The sequence below is a fragment of the Meleagris gallopavo genome, chromosome 15 (genome assembly GCF_000146605.3).
Source record: "Meleagris gallopavo isolate NT-WF06-2002-E0010 breed Aviagen turkey brand Nicholas breeding stock chromosome 15, Turkey_5.1, whole genome shotgun sequence".
NCBI classification, from domain to species: domain Eukaryota; kingdom Metazoa; phylum Chordata; class Aves; order Galliformes; family Phasianidae; genus Meleagris; species Meleagris gallopavo.
Window position 1 is genome coordinate 8335402 of NC_015025.2, and position 19116 is coordinate 8354517.

Here is a 19116-nt window from a genome sequence, read left to right on the forward strand (position 1 = left end):
GTCCTCCATTACCTTGGAAAAATGTGCTGGTAATTTCATTAGCCAGTTAGTTCTCTCATGGTTTAGGATTTCTTTTGGTTGAGTTGAAATACTCAGTCATTCATTCGGCTTTTTATTTTACTGAGACAAGCCAGGCAAACTTTGTTCTAAAATATTTATATTACAGAAAATTGTTCCAGACCTGCCCGATGCTTTATCAGTTGCGTACTAGATTCGTCTCTTGAACAAGATGAATAAGCCTCCCATTCCTTTTCAGTTCTCTGATAGTAGATGGGCATAAGGCACTATGATTGCTAAGAAGATAGGTGCTGACCTGCTGCAAGGTCGCTCTTCCTCCTTAAATTCTTTATTTATTTTCCTCTTACGAGATTGATTTCCTCTCTCCTCCTGAATACATTCTTTTCTCTGTGCTTGTTTATTTTTCTAGATTCACTTTGAATCAGTGTCTTTTTCATCAGCGATACCTTAAGTTGAAATGTGTTCTGCCTACTGGTTGAAACCACACTACCAGTGCTCTGGGAGCGTGGGATTTTGTTGTGGATCTCTGACAAAACCTTTTATTTTCCCCTGACTTCTTTGTGGGTAGAATGAGGATTGTGTTCTGCTGGTCTTCACTGGATATTCTTGGAGATGCTTTTTGAGAAAATGAATTGTATAAAATGTGAATGCTTATTAGTTTAATATTAATAACCTTTTTTTTTCCGATGTCAGATTGAACTGAATGTCTGATACATGCAGATAGCTTTACTTGTGGCATTATCTTCATTCTTTGTGCCCATTAAGCCTTACTTGAAAATTTACTTGACAGACTTTGTGCCTGAAGAGGAATTGTACCTAGGTGATTTCTTCTGGACCTATTATGAGCAAAACAGTAATACTTTAGGGTTTAAAAAATTGCTCATAGCATGAGTGTTTTCATTGATGAGATTGTTGTTTTTTTCTGTTTTTACACTCCTCGTGCCTTAAAGTTGACTTTTCTTGGTAACTATTAACCTAAGTGCCTTTGTTTGGGGTTCTAGGAAACGTTCTCCGTAATCCTACTGACGTGGCAGTGAGCTCACCCAACTGTGATGCAGTTTTCCTGGAGAGTTAGGAAGGGCGGAACTTCAGTCAGACTGGCATGATGGTCCCCACAGCCACAGATGTCACTGCCGAGCACAAAAGCTCTGAAAGGCACAAGACTTCTATGCTGTATTTTGACCAACTGTGCTTTGCACTGGTTCTGCACCTCATACTTTTTCACTGTTTTTATGCATCTCTGACTTGGATCAAGAATTTAACTTAAAGAATAACTTTAACTTTGAGTAATGTTTAACTTAAGACAATAGTGTAATCTAGCTCAAACTGATTTTTATGCCTATTGCACTTTTCTTTCAGAGATGATATCTCGTGTTTCTTACCCCCTTGCCATTTCTTTGAATTCAATTCCATGTCTTTTTTTTTGTCTTTTTTTTTTGGTAAAATACTAGACTCACCTTATTAACCTACTTTTCTCAGTACTTTTTGTTGCTCTTAGAACTCATTTACTTAACTGATTTTATTGTTAGTTTTTTACAAGAGGAATTAGAAATATTTACTTAATTTTGATCGAACAGAGTGCATGTGTCTTTATGTAGTGATTATTTCCTGACTGAATTTATTTTTGAACAGTAAAGCCGTGTGATTCTCTGCGGCTTTGTGCTTGTTTCATATTGTGACTTCCTGAACAAGACGATGCATTCTCCATGAAGATATAGAGGTGCTCTGAGTTGTGAATACTGAGGATTCTGGTTAAAACCTCAGCGAGTTGGTAAGCTGTCTTTCCCAGCAGGGCCTAAGGGAGGAGGTGTTTACGAGCAGTAAAGCAGTAAAATTTTAGGGAGGATGTCATGGAAGAATCAGAGGCGAATGCAGAAACCTGCTGTGTCACGGACTGTCCAACACAATAGCTCACTGAATGTGATAACCTCCTTTTGATGAGTTGTGGGTCATCAAATTCTCTCTTGCTGGGAACAACTCACCCACTGCATTTGTGAATAGGCTTGCTCCCTTACAACGGAAATACTTCAGAATGACACTTAACAGGTGCTTCCCAGTTCAGTGACTTCTGAAGTAGAAGTACTCTTTCCATTTCTTACTCATTGCTTTCTCTTCTGGGAAGCCCATAGCACTTTAGAGGTGTTCAGAGATGCTGCTGACCTCTCCTGCCTCCTTTTAAAATGTGCTACTGATATTACATTGTGAGGCAGCATAGTCTCATGGTACGGAATGTGGGTGCTGTATGTGGTCTGAAACAGTGTGAGAACACTGTACCATCGTTAGAAACTGGGTGAAGGCAGATAAGAGGGAGATACTAACTCAGAAAAATGTTTTGAGCCTTGTTTGCCAAGAACCAAATACTTTTCAAGATGCAGAAGATTCCTTTTGTGCAAACTGCTCAATACCCATCACCTTTTATTGCAAGCTAAGTCTCTTCTGTATCAAATTTCTTTTATATCTTTCCTATCTCTTGCACAAGATACTCTCCCAGCTTGAAATTTCCTAATGCCAGCCAGAATTTGAATCATTAACTAGAGTATGCTCTTGTACAGGGTGAGCTTTCCTGCTTTGCCAGTGCCAGCTGAATTAGAAGACTTCATCAGTCTTTGTGTAATATTTCCCCTAAAGCAGTCATGCACTTTACAAAGCCAGATTGCATGGGGATAGCTGCACATTTTTGATGGCAAGTTGAAATCAAGAGCACCTGGTCTGGTTCCTTACATCAGAGACAAACCAGGTTCACTGTTGTTAATTCGTGCTTACTTCATAGCCCTGTTAGGCCCAGTAATAGTGTGTGGAGTGGGTGTGTGCACTGACATCCAGCTTCAGGGCAAGTCAGCAGCAACCTCAACAGCAGTGGTACCCACAGGATTAGCTGTCTGACTCTTACCAATGGGTTTTTTGGTATCTACATGTGAAGAGTGTGATTGGTATGGTTTGCTGAACTCATGTGTTTTAACATGAGAAAATAAGGTCTGCTCTTCACCACATTAACCCCTAAGCTTCTTCCCACTGTTGGACTTCCTTCTGCATTCATGATTGTAGCAATTTAAAGTCCTGTTATTGCTAGAAATCTGTGTGGTCACTCTTGCCCAACTTCAAATCTCTTTTTCCTTGACCAGCCCGTTGTCTTAGTGCTTGCAATCACAGCTTGCCTATGTGGCAGAAGGCCAAGAAATTACACCTTCATCTTGAGGATAGCAGTCATAACACTAAACCCAAACAGATTATCGATGTGGGGAAGACTGTGCATAACAGTAGGTATGTCATAACTCAGTGTGTGGGCATGTCTAATGAGCACCCAGGTTGTGTCCGTGGCAGGGAAGCTTGCTTCAGCTAGGAAGCTGGATTAAGATACTGGACACATTACAGTGGGCATGCAGGAAATTAATGTGGCATAGGTAACACACTATAAATGCACATCCTATTTTATTGCTTACTAGCTTCCTGTGTAGATGAGTCCAGAGCAAGCTAGAAAATTTCTAATTTGTCATGTTAAAGATCCACTGCATGACCCTAACAGGCAGTCCTCTGAGCAGCCATGAAGGAAGCTGAAGCTTGATTCTTAGATGGGACTGCATCCTTTCCAGGAAAAGCACTGTGAAGTGCTGGTGAGGGAAAAGGTTTTTCTTCCTCAGCTCAACCACAACCTGTCATTGCACTTAAGAGAAGGGTGAACTCTGGAAATCAAGGATGTTCATGATTCTTTTTTTCTATCCAGAGAATGACTGAAGACTTCAGAACAGACGGAGCAAGAACTTAGATCTAACGCCTCAGTTCTGCAAAAGACAGATAAAGCAAAGAAGGTCCATGCTCCACATTTGAGCATGTGCAAAAATGACAGTGTCAAACACACTTGTCCCACTGAGCAAATGACTCAAATGGCTGAAGACATGAAGCTCAAGTGTTAAATGTGTCAGGTATTTCCTGAGCAGGATGGGCAGTAGGTTGAGAGTAGAGTGAGGGCTAGGAATTGCTTGTGCTACCTTTAACAGCCTTCCTCATTCATCTTGCTGTTATGCTGCAAATCAAGAATGTAGAGATCACCTATCTCTGTTCTAATTAACCCAGATCAGTTCCAGAAGTTAATAGCTGGCAAGATGATAATCCTGCAGTTCTACGACTGTAATTAGGTCATGAATTATGTTCTATATGATCAATAAGAGTTTTCCAAGTATTCCATCATTAGTAGGAGAGATGTAATTAAGTAATCTAGTCTGCGTTGCATTGGCAGCTAGGGGAAGGGGTAGGAGGGTATGAATGTGCTATTTGTGGTATGAATGTGTCTGCCAAACAACAATTCATCTGGCACAGCGTACTATGTAAAAGCAGCAGACTATTTCTGCTGGTATTGTTGTTGTGCTGTTGTTTTTTTTTGCTTGTTTTTTTTTTTGTGTTTGTTTGTTTGAAATGAAGTAGCTAGCACTGAACAGGCTCGAGAGACAAGTTTGCTGCTTGAATGTCTGTGTTCTCCTGCAAGGTAGTTAATTATGCAAGCACAATATCTACAATAAAAATACTAGCTCTCTATATAAGCATAACTTATCAGCAATGTCAAAATCAACTGTTCATTTAAGGTGGCCAAATCATTCACTGAGGACACCTGCCTTGTTTTAATCTCTTCAAAAATATCTTCGCTGATCTGTGAACGTCACACAGCCCAGCTCTGGTGCTGAGGCCGCACTACATGCAGCACAACTTGTCTGTGCAGGTTATCAAGTACTCCAAAAATGGGAGGAAGCAGAAAGCTAGCTGCTTCTGAGACTAATATTGCTTGATTACACAGGGTTTGTTTGCATGCCCAAGACTGATCCTGCAGTGAAGCAGAATTGTTATCATACCCTGTCATCTTTTCTGTCCCTTAGGCTCTCCAGGGTATTTGAAATGTGTCTTGTGGCTTTGTCTCATAGTGATTTCTCATAATGACTTGCAGGGTCAGGCTGTAGCTGTTGTGAGCAGCATAGGGTGATCCTGGTGCAATAAGCATTCCTCCTGCAAGAAATGGTAGCCTCGGAGCATGAGCTGCCTGCACTGGGAGCACACTGCTACAACTTGTATGTTCTGATCTGGATTCCAGACACTAAGTTGGAGGTGTGGGTCCAGCTCCACTGGCTCATCCAGTTGAAGCAGATGAAATGGTGGAGCAAGCAGGTAGTAGAGTGTGGCCTGGTAGTCAGTGGGGAATGGAAGTTGTAATCCTGCTCTCAGTATGGACCGACCTTGAGACAGACACTTTTCTGTAGGATATAATGCTTAGCTGACTACCTCAGAGGTGTTAAGAAGCTTAATTAATGTTTGCGTTGTAACTTGGAGATTACCTAATAAAAGGTGTTATATATTTGTGTTGTTGTGCCATTTGTCCTAACGTCCATGTATAGGTTAGCAGGAAGCGGAAGGTGGTGTCATGATGTCATTCGAAATTTCTGACTCAAATCTACGTTGATGTCTTTGGAAGCCTTCTTCTTCCTGCCTCCTGGAGTGCTGTAATTCCTTCCATTGTAGGACAGTGTGTCTTCTGTGCTTTACAGCTAAGCCAAGGACATAAAGTGGGACAGAGACCTTCTAAATGGTGAATTGATGAGATTCAGGGCAGAGAAGAAGCTCACAAGCAGCAGAGCAATAAATACGTGCGATTTATTACACAGCAGAGAGTTTGCTGACTTGCTTCTTTCTTTGCACAAATTGTGAAAATGATGTTACAATGGGTTTTTTTCCCTGTATTATGCCTTCTCTTGTTTGGCACAAATGAGGAGGTTGTACAGGCCTCTTGGTTAGGATGGTTGTGTCTGTGCAAGGTGAATGATGAGAGCTGGAATGGTAAGCCAAGAGGACTTGGAGAATTTGCCTGAGGAAGTCCCTTGAGAGAATCTTTGAACTCCCTCAAGAAGGAGTAATTAGTTTTCCCCTCAGGCTTAGGGACCTCAAGAGTGCAGAATGCTTCCTGGCAGTCAGAGCATAAGGTAAAAGGCAGCTTGTGGAGTAAGGTGGCTGTATTTTTTAGCTTTATGGCTGATGGCTGGGAGGAGGCAGCCTGGCTGTTTGCTGTGAAAGAGGGAGAAAAATAGTTGCAATTTGAAGCAAAGGCTAGGCCATGGAATACAGAGAATGAGGATGATGCACGTAGAGAGCACCCAGGCAGAGCGTGAGGCACTGAACATCCCAATGCCTCGTGGCCCCTCTTGTACTCCATGGGCTGTTAGCTGTGGAAGTGCAAAGCATCTAACGTTAGTGGCCAGGATTGCTAGGTGGGAATAAGTTATGTAAGAAATTTTGTTTCTGTTGTGTCATAAATCTAAGCATGGAGAATGGGTTTGTCTGTCTTTGGATAAAGTCTTAAAGAAATGCTAAGCCCTCCCGCTACTCTTCCCCTCTGTCTTGCATACCATTGCAAGATCTGCAATCTTAGCCAACTCCTTCTGTGTAATGCTACAAGTTTGTAAGCAAATGGGATGAGCATCTATCTCCCAGCAGCATCACTCAGGAATGGGAGGTATTTCAAAGTGGCTCCTTCTAGAAGTGAAGCAGATTCTTTCTGTGTGGATCACCGCTCCTGCTGCGTAGGGAAACTTTCCTCCGTTTCCTTGAAGCAGCGATGGGAGGCCCTGCTCAGGGTGAGGTGCACTTTTAAGTGTCCTATTGCCCTATTATGCTTTCATAGCTCTGCATTTCACCTCTGCTTTATTGTTCAAATTGACTTTTAACAACAACCAGTAAAATACTAGTTCCTACTTCCTTGGGGTCTTTGGAGAGGAGGTATGTGCAATCTCTGGTTTTACAATATGACCCTATATGCAGCCTCTCTAAAGAGCTACAGAAGCAGCTATGTTTACGGTGTCCTTCTGCCTGACCTCAGATTTTATTTCCCTTATGACCATCTCATATTCATTGTTAGGTACTGTTGCTTAATCCTGGGATATTTTACGTTCCAGAATAGATAGCAATAAGTTAAAGCCAGCTTCTTTTTTTCTGCTGGAGACGTTATCCTTTCAGGGGGAGTTGCTAGAGGTGCCAAATGCTGCTTTCCTCGACATCCCAGGATTGTCTAGTAAAATTATAGGAAGGCTGTGTGCAATTTGGTTTCCTGGCCCTGGGGAGAAGGCTAGCAACTGAGAGAAGAGCACCAGCCCAGACTTAGGCAGCAGTGGTTCAGACGGAGATCCATGAAGTAGCAGCCTTGACCCTGGGTATATGCTTTACATGTGAGATTTCCAGAAAGCACTTTGAGAGTAAAATTTCCAGTTCATTGAAAGAGGATGAATCTTCTTTTGAGGTTTCCTCTGGCAAGCTTAGCCTGTGTATGTTCCCACTGTGCCCTAGGGTCCCCTTCAGGAGAGGCACTTCAGTAGCAGTCAGGTCAGTGCAGAGTGCAGTTTTGAGCCTCTGCTAAGAAACCTTCTGGGAATGTGGGTAAGGAGAAGAGCAGGGTGATGAGGAAAAGGAAATGGCCGTGAGCCTTGCCCAAGAGGCAGGCTAGGAACAAGTAGTTTCATGACCAGAGCTCCAAACGGGAAGCCAGTGTTTCTTATCTGTACAACTAATGGGCCACATGACGTGGACACAGTGGCCTACTTCTGTTTGCCTCAGTGATCCAGTCTGTGATTGAGTGATCTCATCTCTTTGCCTTCCAATGTAAAAGCTTCAAGAGGCTCTGTGTGCACAGTTTATCCTTTGACTTCTATCAGCACCCACTTCTTGCTCACTTATCGCCAAAAGGCCTATGGGCATTTGCTCATGGACCACACCTGGGGGCCCATTCTCTGCCTTGTTCAGAACTGGAAATTTGCAAATACAACTAAGTGACCTTCTTAGCGTTTTACTCCAAAGATCTGGGCTGCATCAGCTGAGGTGCCAAACCTGATGTCCTGTGCTTGCCCTGACACAGATGCTCCCTTTCATCAGGAGCATGGAGTCGGCTGTGGTGCTGGCCAGGCATGGTCACACCTGAGGCAGTGAAGAGCTGGGGAGAAACCAGGCACTGCTACAGAACAGGCTGGGGGCTGGGAGGGAGGAGAGAGAAGTGGTGCTTTGGAGGAGTAATGCCTCTGCTGCCTGCAGTACTCCTTAACACTGTATTTGGACATATGACTTAATCTCAATCACTGCCTAGTCTGCCAGTGATGAATACATAGAAGATTTAACACATTCCACCTGGAAGGAGAGGGCTCAGCCAAGAAGTTTCTAACTAGGTCGCTGATGAGCAATCTTGCCTCTCCCTCTGTGTCATTTTTGTTAATCACTTGAAAAATACGTTGAGTAATGATTGCAAGCAACTTGTCAAGCCCATTAAAAACAGAGAAAGGTAGGGCTGTGAAGCTGAAGACAAATGCTGTGCTGGTTTTAAATGAGTGTCTGCAAACCCCACTGACCTGTAAGTAATTACCTTGGAAAGAAATTGGCAGTTGTGTGTTTCTCAGTCTGAAGACTTGTTTCTTCTGAATCCACAGGGCAGGCAGTTCACTGTGGTCCAGAGATGTATCACCAGAACAGAATTGCTTTGATTCTGCCTTGTTAGCTGCCCTTGGTCTGGTCTTTCTATTAGCATATATACTCAGCAAGGGCTTGTCAAAGGATTTCACACACTTTGAGCATTAAACAAAAATAACACAGAGCACTTAGTAGCAAAGATAATTTATTTTATGCAGCTTGCTTGAACATAAGTTCCCATACCTTTATTATCTATCACACTGAAAGATAAATTCTCAAATCTTCTTCCTTGAGACTGAACAGTCTCAGACTTCAATAGAGATGGAGCTGTTGGGTACCCTCCACATCTTCCTGCTTCAGTGTGGTGCATTTTTCTGGAGTGTGTTCTCTAGGACATGTGGCTGTGCTTGCGTTGGTTCATTTGGTTTATATTTTAGCTGTCAGATGGATTGTATGTGCCAACAATAAATATTTATAGTTCTGTATTCCTTTTTCTCTATGTCTCAATTTTGTCTTCTGTGAAATCTGCTTCGTAGCACCCACAGTGCTGGCACATCACTGCTCTTTGGGAGGCTGTTGCATAGTGTTAGATCCTGCTGTCCAGGATGTTTCATCCCATCTGTTTCCTGACTTGAATCCTCTTCTCAGTTTTAGTCGTTGCTTTTGATTACAGTTCGTAGATTGAAATGAAATACTAAGGGAGGAAGGTGCAAGTAAGAGAGAAGAGAAAGAGGAGACCCTGGCACCCAAAAATGGAGCACTGATGATTGGAAGCAAAGAAAAAGCTTTTGTACTTGATATGGTCAATCACACATGGAGGCTCTTATGCCCTGTGGCATGCCGTGCTGTCTTCTGCTCTGTGCTTCAAAGTCTCTCTTTTCTATCTTTTCTTTTACTTCACATACAAGGCTGGTTGTTTGGAGTTTGTTTTTTGACCCTCTCATGTGGAAAGCAGCTATATGCATGGACCACTTGTGTCTTCTTTCCTCTAGAGTTAATGAGCTGTACGTGGATGACCCAGACAAAGACAGTGGAGGTAAAATAGAGGTGAATCTGAACATCAGTTTACCAAATCTGCATTGTGAATGTGAGTACCTTCTTTCTCTTACCTGTTTTAATTCATATTTGAATAGGCCAGAATTTGTACACTGCCCCCTCTGTAACAGGATGTCACATCACTGCAGCCTGTGCCAATACCCCATCACTTCATATTCCAGGCGAGGCCAGGCCACCAGTTTTCCTGGTCCCTGTGCTCTCACTGCAGCCTGTGTTAGTGACTGACCTCCCTTGCTACTCTATTCTAAGTCCTTTCCCTTTTTACAGTGACCACTTAGTGTCTGGGAGCCAGAAACCTCCCAAGTTTTATGTGTAACTGTGAGTACAACAGACAGTTGTTGGCTTTTCACAGATCACCTGCCTTGTCTACCTGAAGTTTTTCTGTTTATGCATATCAAATTGAAGTTAACTGACAGGGTATTAGAATATGTTTCTGTCAAATAAGCAGTCTGCAGAGTTTGGTTACAAAGTTCATTCTCGTATAAGGGTATTTGACATATGATGTTATTTTATTAGCACGCTTTAGTCAAGTGTCAGGGAAAATGATGTGGACTTTTTTCCTTTAAAATCTGTGCGTGCTTTTCCTATGCAACCTTTCTGTTTTTCTCTCTTGATTTTTTTTTTTTTATCTCTTTTCCTCCCTCCCATGCAGTAGTTGGACTAGACATCCAGGATGAAATGGGAAGGCATGAAGTGGGTCACATAGACAACTCGATGAAAATACCTCTCAATAATGGGGATGGCTGTAGATTCGAGGGACATTTCAGCATCAACAAGGTGAGTAGGAATGACGGTGAGTTTGGGCTTGCTTAGGAAATGCTTGTGAGATCTATTTGTAAAACGCTACGAAAATTTGTATGTCTTTGTCTCCCCTTGAGGGAGTACATTTAGGGAGTCCCTAATCAGCAGGTGAAGTTGATTCTCCTGGTGCTGCAAGAGAATATGGGAACAGGAGGCTGTGTAGTTAGAGCCATAGAGGAGGTGTTAGATCAGGCTTAATCTTAATCTCCAAAGCAGGTAACCCGGATAGCATTCCTTAATAGTAGAGTGGCTCTGTCTTGTGGCCAGTGATGTTTCTATGAATGCAGCAGCCTAACATATAGGGGACATAGAAACGCCTGATGAATGCTGAATGGCTTCTGTGTTCACTCATCATGACTTTTGCACCTCCAAAATGTGACTCACTATGCAGAAGTCTTTGGCAGTGTCTCTATCCAAGTGCTGTTTAGTTCCAAGAGCTGCAGAATGACAGGAATGTTCCCTGCTTGAGGATGCCAGCATAACAGAAACAGCTCCATGCTGAGATGTTTGGAACACATGTGCGAGGCTTGTGCTCATGCTTTGTAAGGATGCTTTGCCTCTGCCTCAAAGAATGAAAATCCAGGCCTGGAGGAGGCTCCTCTCTGGGATGGGTGTGTTCAGGATTGAATAATCTTGCTATGTAATGCTGGAGATGACTAGATGGGGTGGGGGAGTCAGTGGTGGGGCCCACTGATGTCCTAAGAAGGGCGCACCCTTTATTCACGCCTCCTCATGTACCACAGGCTACAAAATCCTACTTCCTTCTTCCCCGCCCAGGTCATGTTAAATCTCATCTAAAAATAACAGGCAGAACCTCTTATTGATTCTGTGACATGGAAGAGATTAGGGATTAAAAAGATGATGTTTCTTTCCTCACCTCTAAGTCACCAAAACTACTGGCAGCTCGTAGTCCACAAAACTGGGAAAGGGCTTCTACAAAGGTAGGTAGGTCTTGTTCTGCTAATCCCAAAAGCACAGTGCTAAAACAGTTGTGGCTTTTTCTGGTGTACATAGTCACTTCTGCTCAAAACAAACAAAAAAAAAACCAAAACACTTAGCTGCTGTATGTGAACACAAGAAACTCCCTTCTCTACTTTGTTTGCGCAAAACCACTAATTGTGTGGTCTCATATAGAGTCTGGGACTAGAAGGAGGGAACTTACACCAGGACTTCTGAGGACTTTTGCCTCTGATAATCTGAGCCTCTCACATCTGAGGGGAAAGAAAGACTTCAGTCCCTTGGCAGGAGTTTCACAGGCTTCTGTGTGAGCCAGCATCTAGAGTGGGATGTGGCCCTGCTTTGAAACATGACTGTGCGTTGCTGTTGGACACTGTTCTGTGGGACTCTAAGCTTACATAACAAAGACACACCCCTTTTTAAAGAGCTTATGTGAAGTTAGTTATAGGAGTAACTTTTGGCTTGATGAGAGCCTGAGCATGTGGTAGTAGATGGCAGGGCATCAAACCTGGAGTGGGAGAACAAGGTAACATTGTGTACTTACTGCAGACTGCCACCCTGTTTACTCAGCTTGTGGATGACACAGCTTATGTCCATGCCTGAAAGTGTTCCCAGAGTACACTGCCACACATCAAGTCATTTAATTTAGCTTTCCTGAAAGCACATGTAATCAGCATGTGGCCTCCCCTGGGCCTGATACTGAAGTCTCTACAGTGAGAACAATGGGCACCTGATGTGCAATTGTTTTCCTACTGTTGTCTGAGACTGATTCTTAGTGCTGTTAAAGGCTTTGCAAATCAAGACCATTTAATTTCCAGCCCTTTTCTCCCGAGAAAGACAGTCTTTCGCCTCTGTAACAGTGATTGAGTTGAATTTGTTGAAAGACTTCACAGTGTAGGGGTAGTGACCTAAAAATTTCATGCGTGCTAGAGTGATCCAGTTAGAATGACACCAGTGCTCATTTTCTGCCTTGGAACTGAGTCCTTCGGTGAAATCTATACTTTTTCAAAACTTTGTATTTCCCTGAATTAAAAACAAAAAACAAAAGCAAATAGAAAATCTTGTACTGGGAGAACCAGGAGCTGAAAGCCAGCTACAAGCCAGGGATATAACATGAAGATCTGGCTTTGTTTGTACAGGATACCCCCAAAATTTTGTGGGTAAGAATGGGTTTTGTATATGAAGAAAACCACCGATCTTCTGAAATGTGAGGTATCTTAAGATTGGAAAAAAAAATATATGCATAGCTTTCTTAGGATGTTCTGCAACAGTGGTCCCATTTACAAATGTGAGATGTGGGAATAAAATGTTAAGCAATTGTTTATTGAGTGACTTGAATCGTATTTTAATGGGAAAGAAAGACATAGCCTTAAGTGTTAGGAATCCTAGAGCTGGCAGTCACTTCCTAGTCAGCAGCTGTAGCAAAGAGAGCCTGACTCCTGGGATGTAACAGATCTTTGCTCTTTGTGCAGTATGGTGATGTTGGTCAAGTGCAAGGAGACATTTCAGAGCCTCTCTGCAACATACCAGAAGTTGTCCACTGTTAAGTGATACCATTTGCTAGGCTGGATGGATCCAGGCATTTCAACTTCATATCACAAAGCCTAGCAATGCCTTGGGGGATAAAATGAGAAATCCTGTCTTCCTTGTCTTGACTAATTTTAGGTCCCTGGTAACTTTCACGTGTCAACACACAGTGCCACTGCACAGCCTCAGAATCCTGACATGACTCACATCATCCACAAGCTCTCATTTGGGGACAAGTTACAGGTGAGTTTGCTTCCCTGAAAATTCCCTGTCTCTAGGGGATTGAATGCAACTACAGTAACTTTGATACTGGATTGTTTGGTTTTATGGAAGGGCCACGTACAGTGTGGGGAGGACAAGAATGAGCTGCCTGGGTAGGCAAGCTCAGCCCTTGCATTCGTGCAGTATGCATTCAGTCCAGAAGACTTTGCTAACTTTACATGCCATTACTTCAGGGAGGAAAAGTGTTCATCATAGAGTAACTTTGCTTTCTCCATCTGAAACTGAGAGTGCCTTTGGAAAACTGTGGTTATGTTCCTGCTAGGAGCGACTCTGTAAAATACCATGCAGTACTGTTTTTAATATTAATTTAGGAAGTGTATCTTGACCTCCTTTGCAGAGTAGCACAGAGTATACTGAGGGAAGATGTATGCTCTCTGCTGTCTTACCATAGCACCAGTCAAGTTCTTCTTAATGTACGTCACCGTACTTCTATAGTAGACACCTATTAGTCAAATTTGTTCTGTGAAACACAAGCCAGACTTGTGTTTCACCTGTTCACTGTTGGGAAGCAGCTGAATGCGTGCACTTGCCCTGTGGATAGAGTTTCACCAGGTGTTGCAAGTTATGTAATAATTCCTGATTTCTCAATGAGGACAGATTACAGCACTTCTCTAGCCTACTTCCAAGGAGTCCATCACAGGTGGGAGTTGTGTATGTGCACACCCAGTTTGCGACTCACCCAAAACATTGCTTACCCATAGTCTCTCTGTAATCTTCTTTCCTCAGCACAGACGTCTCATTAGTCTGCTTCTTGTACACCCACTTCCAAAACCCTTTTTCATGCTAACAAGTCTAAGCATTGCTTTGTAGTCTTCTGACTCTGCTCCCGGCTTCTTTTAGGAAATATCTTGTGTGGGAACGCTGAAATATTAGCATATAAATAAGCTTGGCTTAATGTCTGTAAAGCACTGAGATTATGAGAAATATTAGGTAAGTGCTAATAGGCAGTTCTGCAGTTTGTGTGGGAAATCAATGCTACAAGGCACTGTTCCCATTGTTCTATCATGGAGCTGCATAGCCCAATTCATGGTATAGCTTTAATTCTCAGTGCTGAAAATAAGTATCACTGAGATTAGAAACTTGGACGGTTGGGGGAAAGGAGCAAGTGTCTTCCATGCTGGTAGTGAGAAACCTGTTCAGCAGATGTGTAGTTGACTCATGATTTGGACAAGCTCTGATTAGTTTTTTCAAAGCCCAGAATAACTACTCATTGTCTAGCATGTAGGTGCTGCTGATCCTGTAGGCAAACATAAGTTTAACAGTACAAATTAAAGAAGGCTGTGTTCACTAAACAGGTGCTATCAAGACTCAGCAAGCAGTGTAGAGAGCCAGCAAGTATGGAGAGCTTTAAAGCTATGTAGATACATCTTTAAATATTTAGCTGTGTCTCCACCTGCTTTGATGTAATACATGCTCATATTCCTTAGAGGGAGTAAGGAGCTTGCCTCATTTGCTTGGGCCAAGTGCTGAGACCTCGTTTTTTGTAGGATGTTGCTTGCTCTGCCAGAAGTATCCACTAAGGTGCATAAGGAACAGTCAGTTTGAAATAAAGATTCAAATCTTGTCTGGCATTGAATGAGCTTCAGTTCTTCATAATAGCTAATGTATAATAGTGGCAGTGTTGATTTTTTCCTAATGTAAACAAAGACCAGAAGGTTATTGCATGACAGGTAACCAAGCAAAGAAATGTGTAAAGTAGGAGGTTCCTTCCAACCCCTGTGATTCTGTGGAACTGTAAAATTCTCTTGAGTGCTAGATTTCTGCATTGAAAAATAGTAGTTTTTAACCTTTGCAAAAGGTCTTTCCTTTATAGTTGTACAGTTGCAAGTGATTTTAGCCTGCTCTTGGACTCAGTCTGATTAGTCAAGCTGTGTATCTTTGAATGCCTTTGTAGAAGGCCTAGGGTGCTGAAGGGCCTAGCAAGTATCTTGTGGAGGTCTGTCTTGAGGGAGGACCAAGCGTTGGCTTTAGTGAACAGCTGATTCACTTCCTTTGCTTCCAATATCTCTGCTCAAAGCACTGGATTTGGCCTCAGTTCTACAGTACAGTCCTGAGAACGCCTGGCTATACACCCTTGATTGTTTTCTTTTGCAAAGCAATTTTGTTACTGTGGCCAAAGTTTTATTGCTTCTTGAAGTCCCTCCAGGTACTTAACGAGGTACAAACAAGTTAGTGTTCCCCCAAGGAATGCACCTGTGCACTTTGTAGCACAGCGATTAATTAGCAATCTATGTCAGCAAGTACTTTAATGAGAATCCAGAATATTCCACAAGGAAAATCATGGTAAAACGTCAGGCTGGGAGTTATAGATGCTGTCTGTGCTGCAAAGGCAGAAGAGGCAGGTGCAGCAAAGGACGTGGTGGCAGTGTCTGTGTGGAAGCCCTGTAACTTGGAGCTTTGCAAACTTGTTCAGAGAGACAACAGAGCGAACAGCTCTTACATGTATACAGAAGTATGGATGCTGGGGAGCCAGGAACTAAAACATGAGCCCAAATATGCAGATACTTCACAGGACAGACAAAGTTGTTTACTGAGCAGCAACTCAAATATTTACTGTTAGAGCGTTTTAAGGGAACATTAACATCTCAGGCTCAGGTATGCAGTAAGCTACTTACTTCTCAGCAGCACTGAGAGTGGAACTTAATACTGTAGCCCAGTCTGGTGACTTGTCTTTCTTTGTAAGCTTTTTTGCTGACACTGTGTATGTACAATAATCAAGTAAAGAATATATCATCTGCAGTTATAGTTCGGAGATTGTTACTGTTGTGTAAAATATTGGAAATCCCTGCGGAGTGGGAGATGCTGTAGGAGGTTCTGCTGATGCTTTTTCTCTGTGCCTTGCAACCTTGCAAGTTGAACTTGCTATTAGTTTTGTGTCTTTAGTTTTCTGTCTGGGAAACTAGGTCAATTGCTTCCTCCAAACCATCACCTACTCCATTGCATTCAGAACAGTAAAATAGCCATTAGGATCAGAGAAATATATTCACATGTTGTTAGTTGTTAAGAGGACCTGGGAAGGAAATCCTTATGCATTGTCCTGTTGGTGAGTTTTATGGCATCACAACTCACACATTCATGACCAAATACTTCTTCTGAATGTTTCTTCCCTATTTTCTGGTTTAAGGACAGGAATCTCTAGGTTGTGGATGTATATGTCCTTTCTCTGTAGCTTACTGTACTTTTTGTGAAAGATGCAACATCTGATCTACAGCTCTTGCTGTGGGGTTTTTGTTGTGAAGAGAGTTCACAAATTGATTATTCTGTTGGTTGACGTTAGATTCCAGATGAACAGAGTATGTAGAAGGTATGGAGTGGAAATCCTGCTATTCTGGGCAAATAGATACTCGCGTGCCTGGGACCAGCTGCAGGAAAAGCTGAATGGATGGCCGTGTTGGCATGTGACCTTCTCATCTCCAAGGGCATACTGTGCATGGTGTGAGGGCAGGGCTGATGTGTAAAGCTGTGGAAGCCAAACTGCTCTGACACGAGCTACCTTTGCATGAAAACTCAAGAGTTTATCCTGAATCTGATTCCCATTTATTTCCCTTCAGCCTGATAGATAAATTTCACAGTTAGCTATGCAAAGCTCTTAAGTAATATCTCTCAGTGAAGTTTTCATAACTGGCCATTTCCAGCTGCAATTCCTTTAGCTTTGCAGTAGCTTTGAGGAGTTTCATCTTTTAAGACATTGTGAAATCAACTTTTTTCCTCTGGAACCAACCCTTGCTTGGCAGTCACTGAGAAATACTTCAAGTCATCTTCTACTGCATTGAGGCTTTGTTTTTGGAAAGGCTGAATCGAGCTGATCTCCTTGTAACAGGATAGGATAGGGAAGCAAAGGTCAAGACTGCCAAGTTAGAGCAGGGTTTCTTCACATGTCTTTCTTCTTTCCAGGTCCAGAATGTTCATGGTGCATTCAACGCCTTGGAGGGAGCAGACAAGCTCAGCTCAAATCGTATGTATTCTTGTTGATTACAGATCTTAGCTTCTCTCTTCAGGAGGTAAAACAAAGCTGGTCATGCAACACTGATGTATTCAGAAGTCCTTAATTTGCCTCTATAAACAAAATGGCCCAGGACTGTCACTTACATTTTCTCTAGTACTAGAAGAGAAGTCCTTTTGCAATCTGGTTATTTTCTCCAGTTTTAGTATAACCATCTGCTGTAGAATACAGATTTTTTTTTTTTAAATCCACAGTATATTCTTACAGGTCTCCTTTGCTCCAGCAACCACAACTAAAAGTTTTCCTTGTTCTTAAGTTGTAAGTTTGCTCATGGCTTAAGTTCTGCTCAGAAAATGGGAGATAGATTTTTTTTTTCACTGCCCTTCTTCATGACCAGTAACAAAAAAAAGAAATTTCAAGTGCATGCTACAATTCAGCCTAGTTTTTCTCCTTAAACTCTTCAGGTTTCTACAGAATATAGGTCTTATCCATTTATTGGAACAAAATTTCTATGGCTGCTCCTGAAGCTAGACAGCATTTATTTTTTTTTCTCTTGTATGTCTTTGTGTTACACTTAACCAAAAGGATTCTGCACAAAAATAATTTAAATTCTGTTTCAAAACTGTTTCAGCAGATACAAAATAGAAAATAGCCCTAGCCATTTAAGTAATGAAAAAGGATTGAGTAGTTGTTAAACAGCTGTGGGAGGAGGGGAGAGAAAGAAGTAAAGTTGGATGCTCAGAAGAATTGGGACCATGCAAGTGTGGTGCCTCAGCACTTTCTGTCAGAAGCAGCTGAGTGAGTTGCAGTTCTAACCTGAGCTAGTGCTTGATCTCACCAGGACAGCTTTTTGTGGTGCCAATCATTTATAGTTACAAGCAGATAGGAATTTTCAAGTGACCCAAATGTACAAGATAAGCAGGAAGGAGATGCCTTGTCTGTCAGTTTACATGTTTTAGTTGATTTCCCATGTTTACTTTGGAATATTATGGAGGCTGTGATTCCTTTCTCTGAGTGCTGATTTATACTTTCCTTTTGTGACCACAGCTCTAGCCTCTCATGACTACATACTGAAGATAGTCCCAACAGTGTACGAAGACATGAGTGGCAAACAGCGATACTCCTACCAGTATACGGTCGCTAATAAGGTAAAGAAGCAGGTCTCAGAAAAACTCCTCATTGCAGCCCAGTGGATGCATGGAGGATCTTCATTCACCATTCTTCCTCCCTCTTACACATCTCCACAGCCACGTGCATTTGTTTGTAGGTGAGCAGTAGCCTCTGCTGGGAGGAGGAGGAACTGAAGCTCTTGAGAGCAGTGCTGGTGCTTACTAGGATTAGGATTGTGAGGACAAGTCAGAGCACATATTGGTCTTCTTTTGGAGTACAGTGTTGTTATTCCTGAATTTATCGTGTCAATTTAGCTAATGTAGATTTCTGTAATATGTGGAAGATTTGTATGTGCTGCAGTTCTTGTGATTTGAGTTAAGAGGGATTTGAATGGAAATTGGAATCCATCTGAAGGTACTTCCACATAGTTTTGTTAATAAAACAGTCTCAATTGTGATGGATGTGTCAGACAAATAAATTATCAAAACATATGGCACTGGAGCTGGCTTACAGAACTGCCAGTCAGTTTAGCTGACCAAGGAGGTAACTTTCTTAAGGATTTTTTATCTGTGGTATCTGCAGCACCAAATACGTAACACTTACTAGTAAACATCATCTACTTTATTAGTGGATTATGTTAGTTGTTGTAACTTTATAATTCTTGAATAAGTTTACAATAAACAGATATAAGTAAATTTCATAATAAAGTGTGTTGGAAGGCTGGAGGGAAAAGACCCTATTTAATTATTAAGGTAAAATTTCTCATTCAGTTAAAAACATTTTGCCATTCAGGTGCTAAGTGAAAGTCTAGAGTCTTTTTCTAGTGTCTATGACTACTAATGTGTCATAGCTGAGATTCAAGCACACGCTCTTATGGACTAGTTCTCAGATTAGTGTTCCTGTCTTGCAGCTTTGAGGTTTGCTGGTACAGTGTGTCCCAGTGATTTGGATGTCTCCCTGTTCAGTTTACGATATATTTTTTTCTGCTTAATGTCACT

General features: G+C 42.1%; 1 protein-coding gene across 1 annotated transcript in view; it reads left to right on the forward strand.

The window, feature by feature from the left end:
- ERGIC1 (endoplasmic reticulum-golgi intermediate compartment 1) overlaps positions 1 to 19116 on the forward strand; it is a 57577-nt gene that overhangs the window by 27226 nt on the left and 11235 nt on the right. Inside the window, exons 6-10 of the mRNA XM_031555653.1 lie at positions 9435 to 9529; positions 10151 to 10275; positions 12922 to 13026; positions 16960 to 17020; positions 18056 to 18156. Of these exons, the coding sequence (XP_031411513.1) occupies positions 9435 to 9529; positions 10151 to 10275; positions 12922 to 13026; positions 16960 to 17020; positions 18056 to 18156 (487 nt within the window). The remainder of the gene's footprint in view (positions 1 to 9434; positions 9530 to 10150; positions 10276 to 12921; positions 13027 to 16959; positions 17021 to 18055; positions 18157 to 19116) is intronic.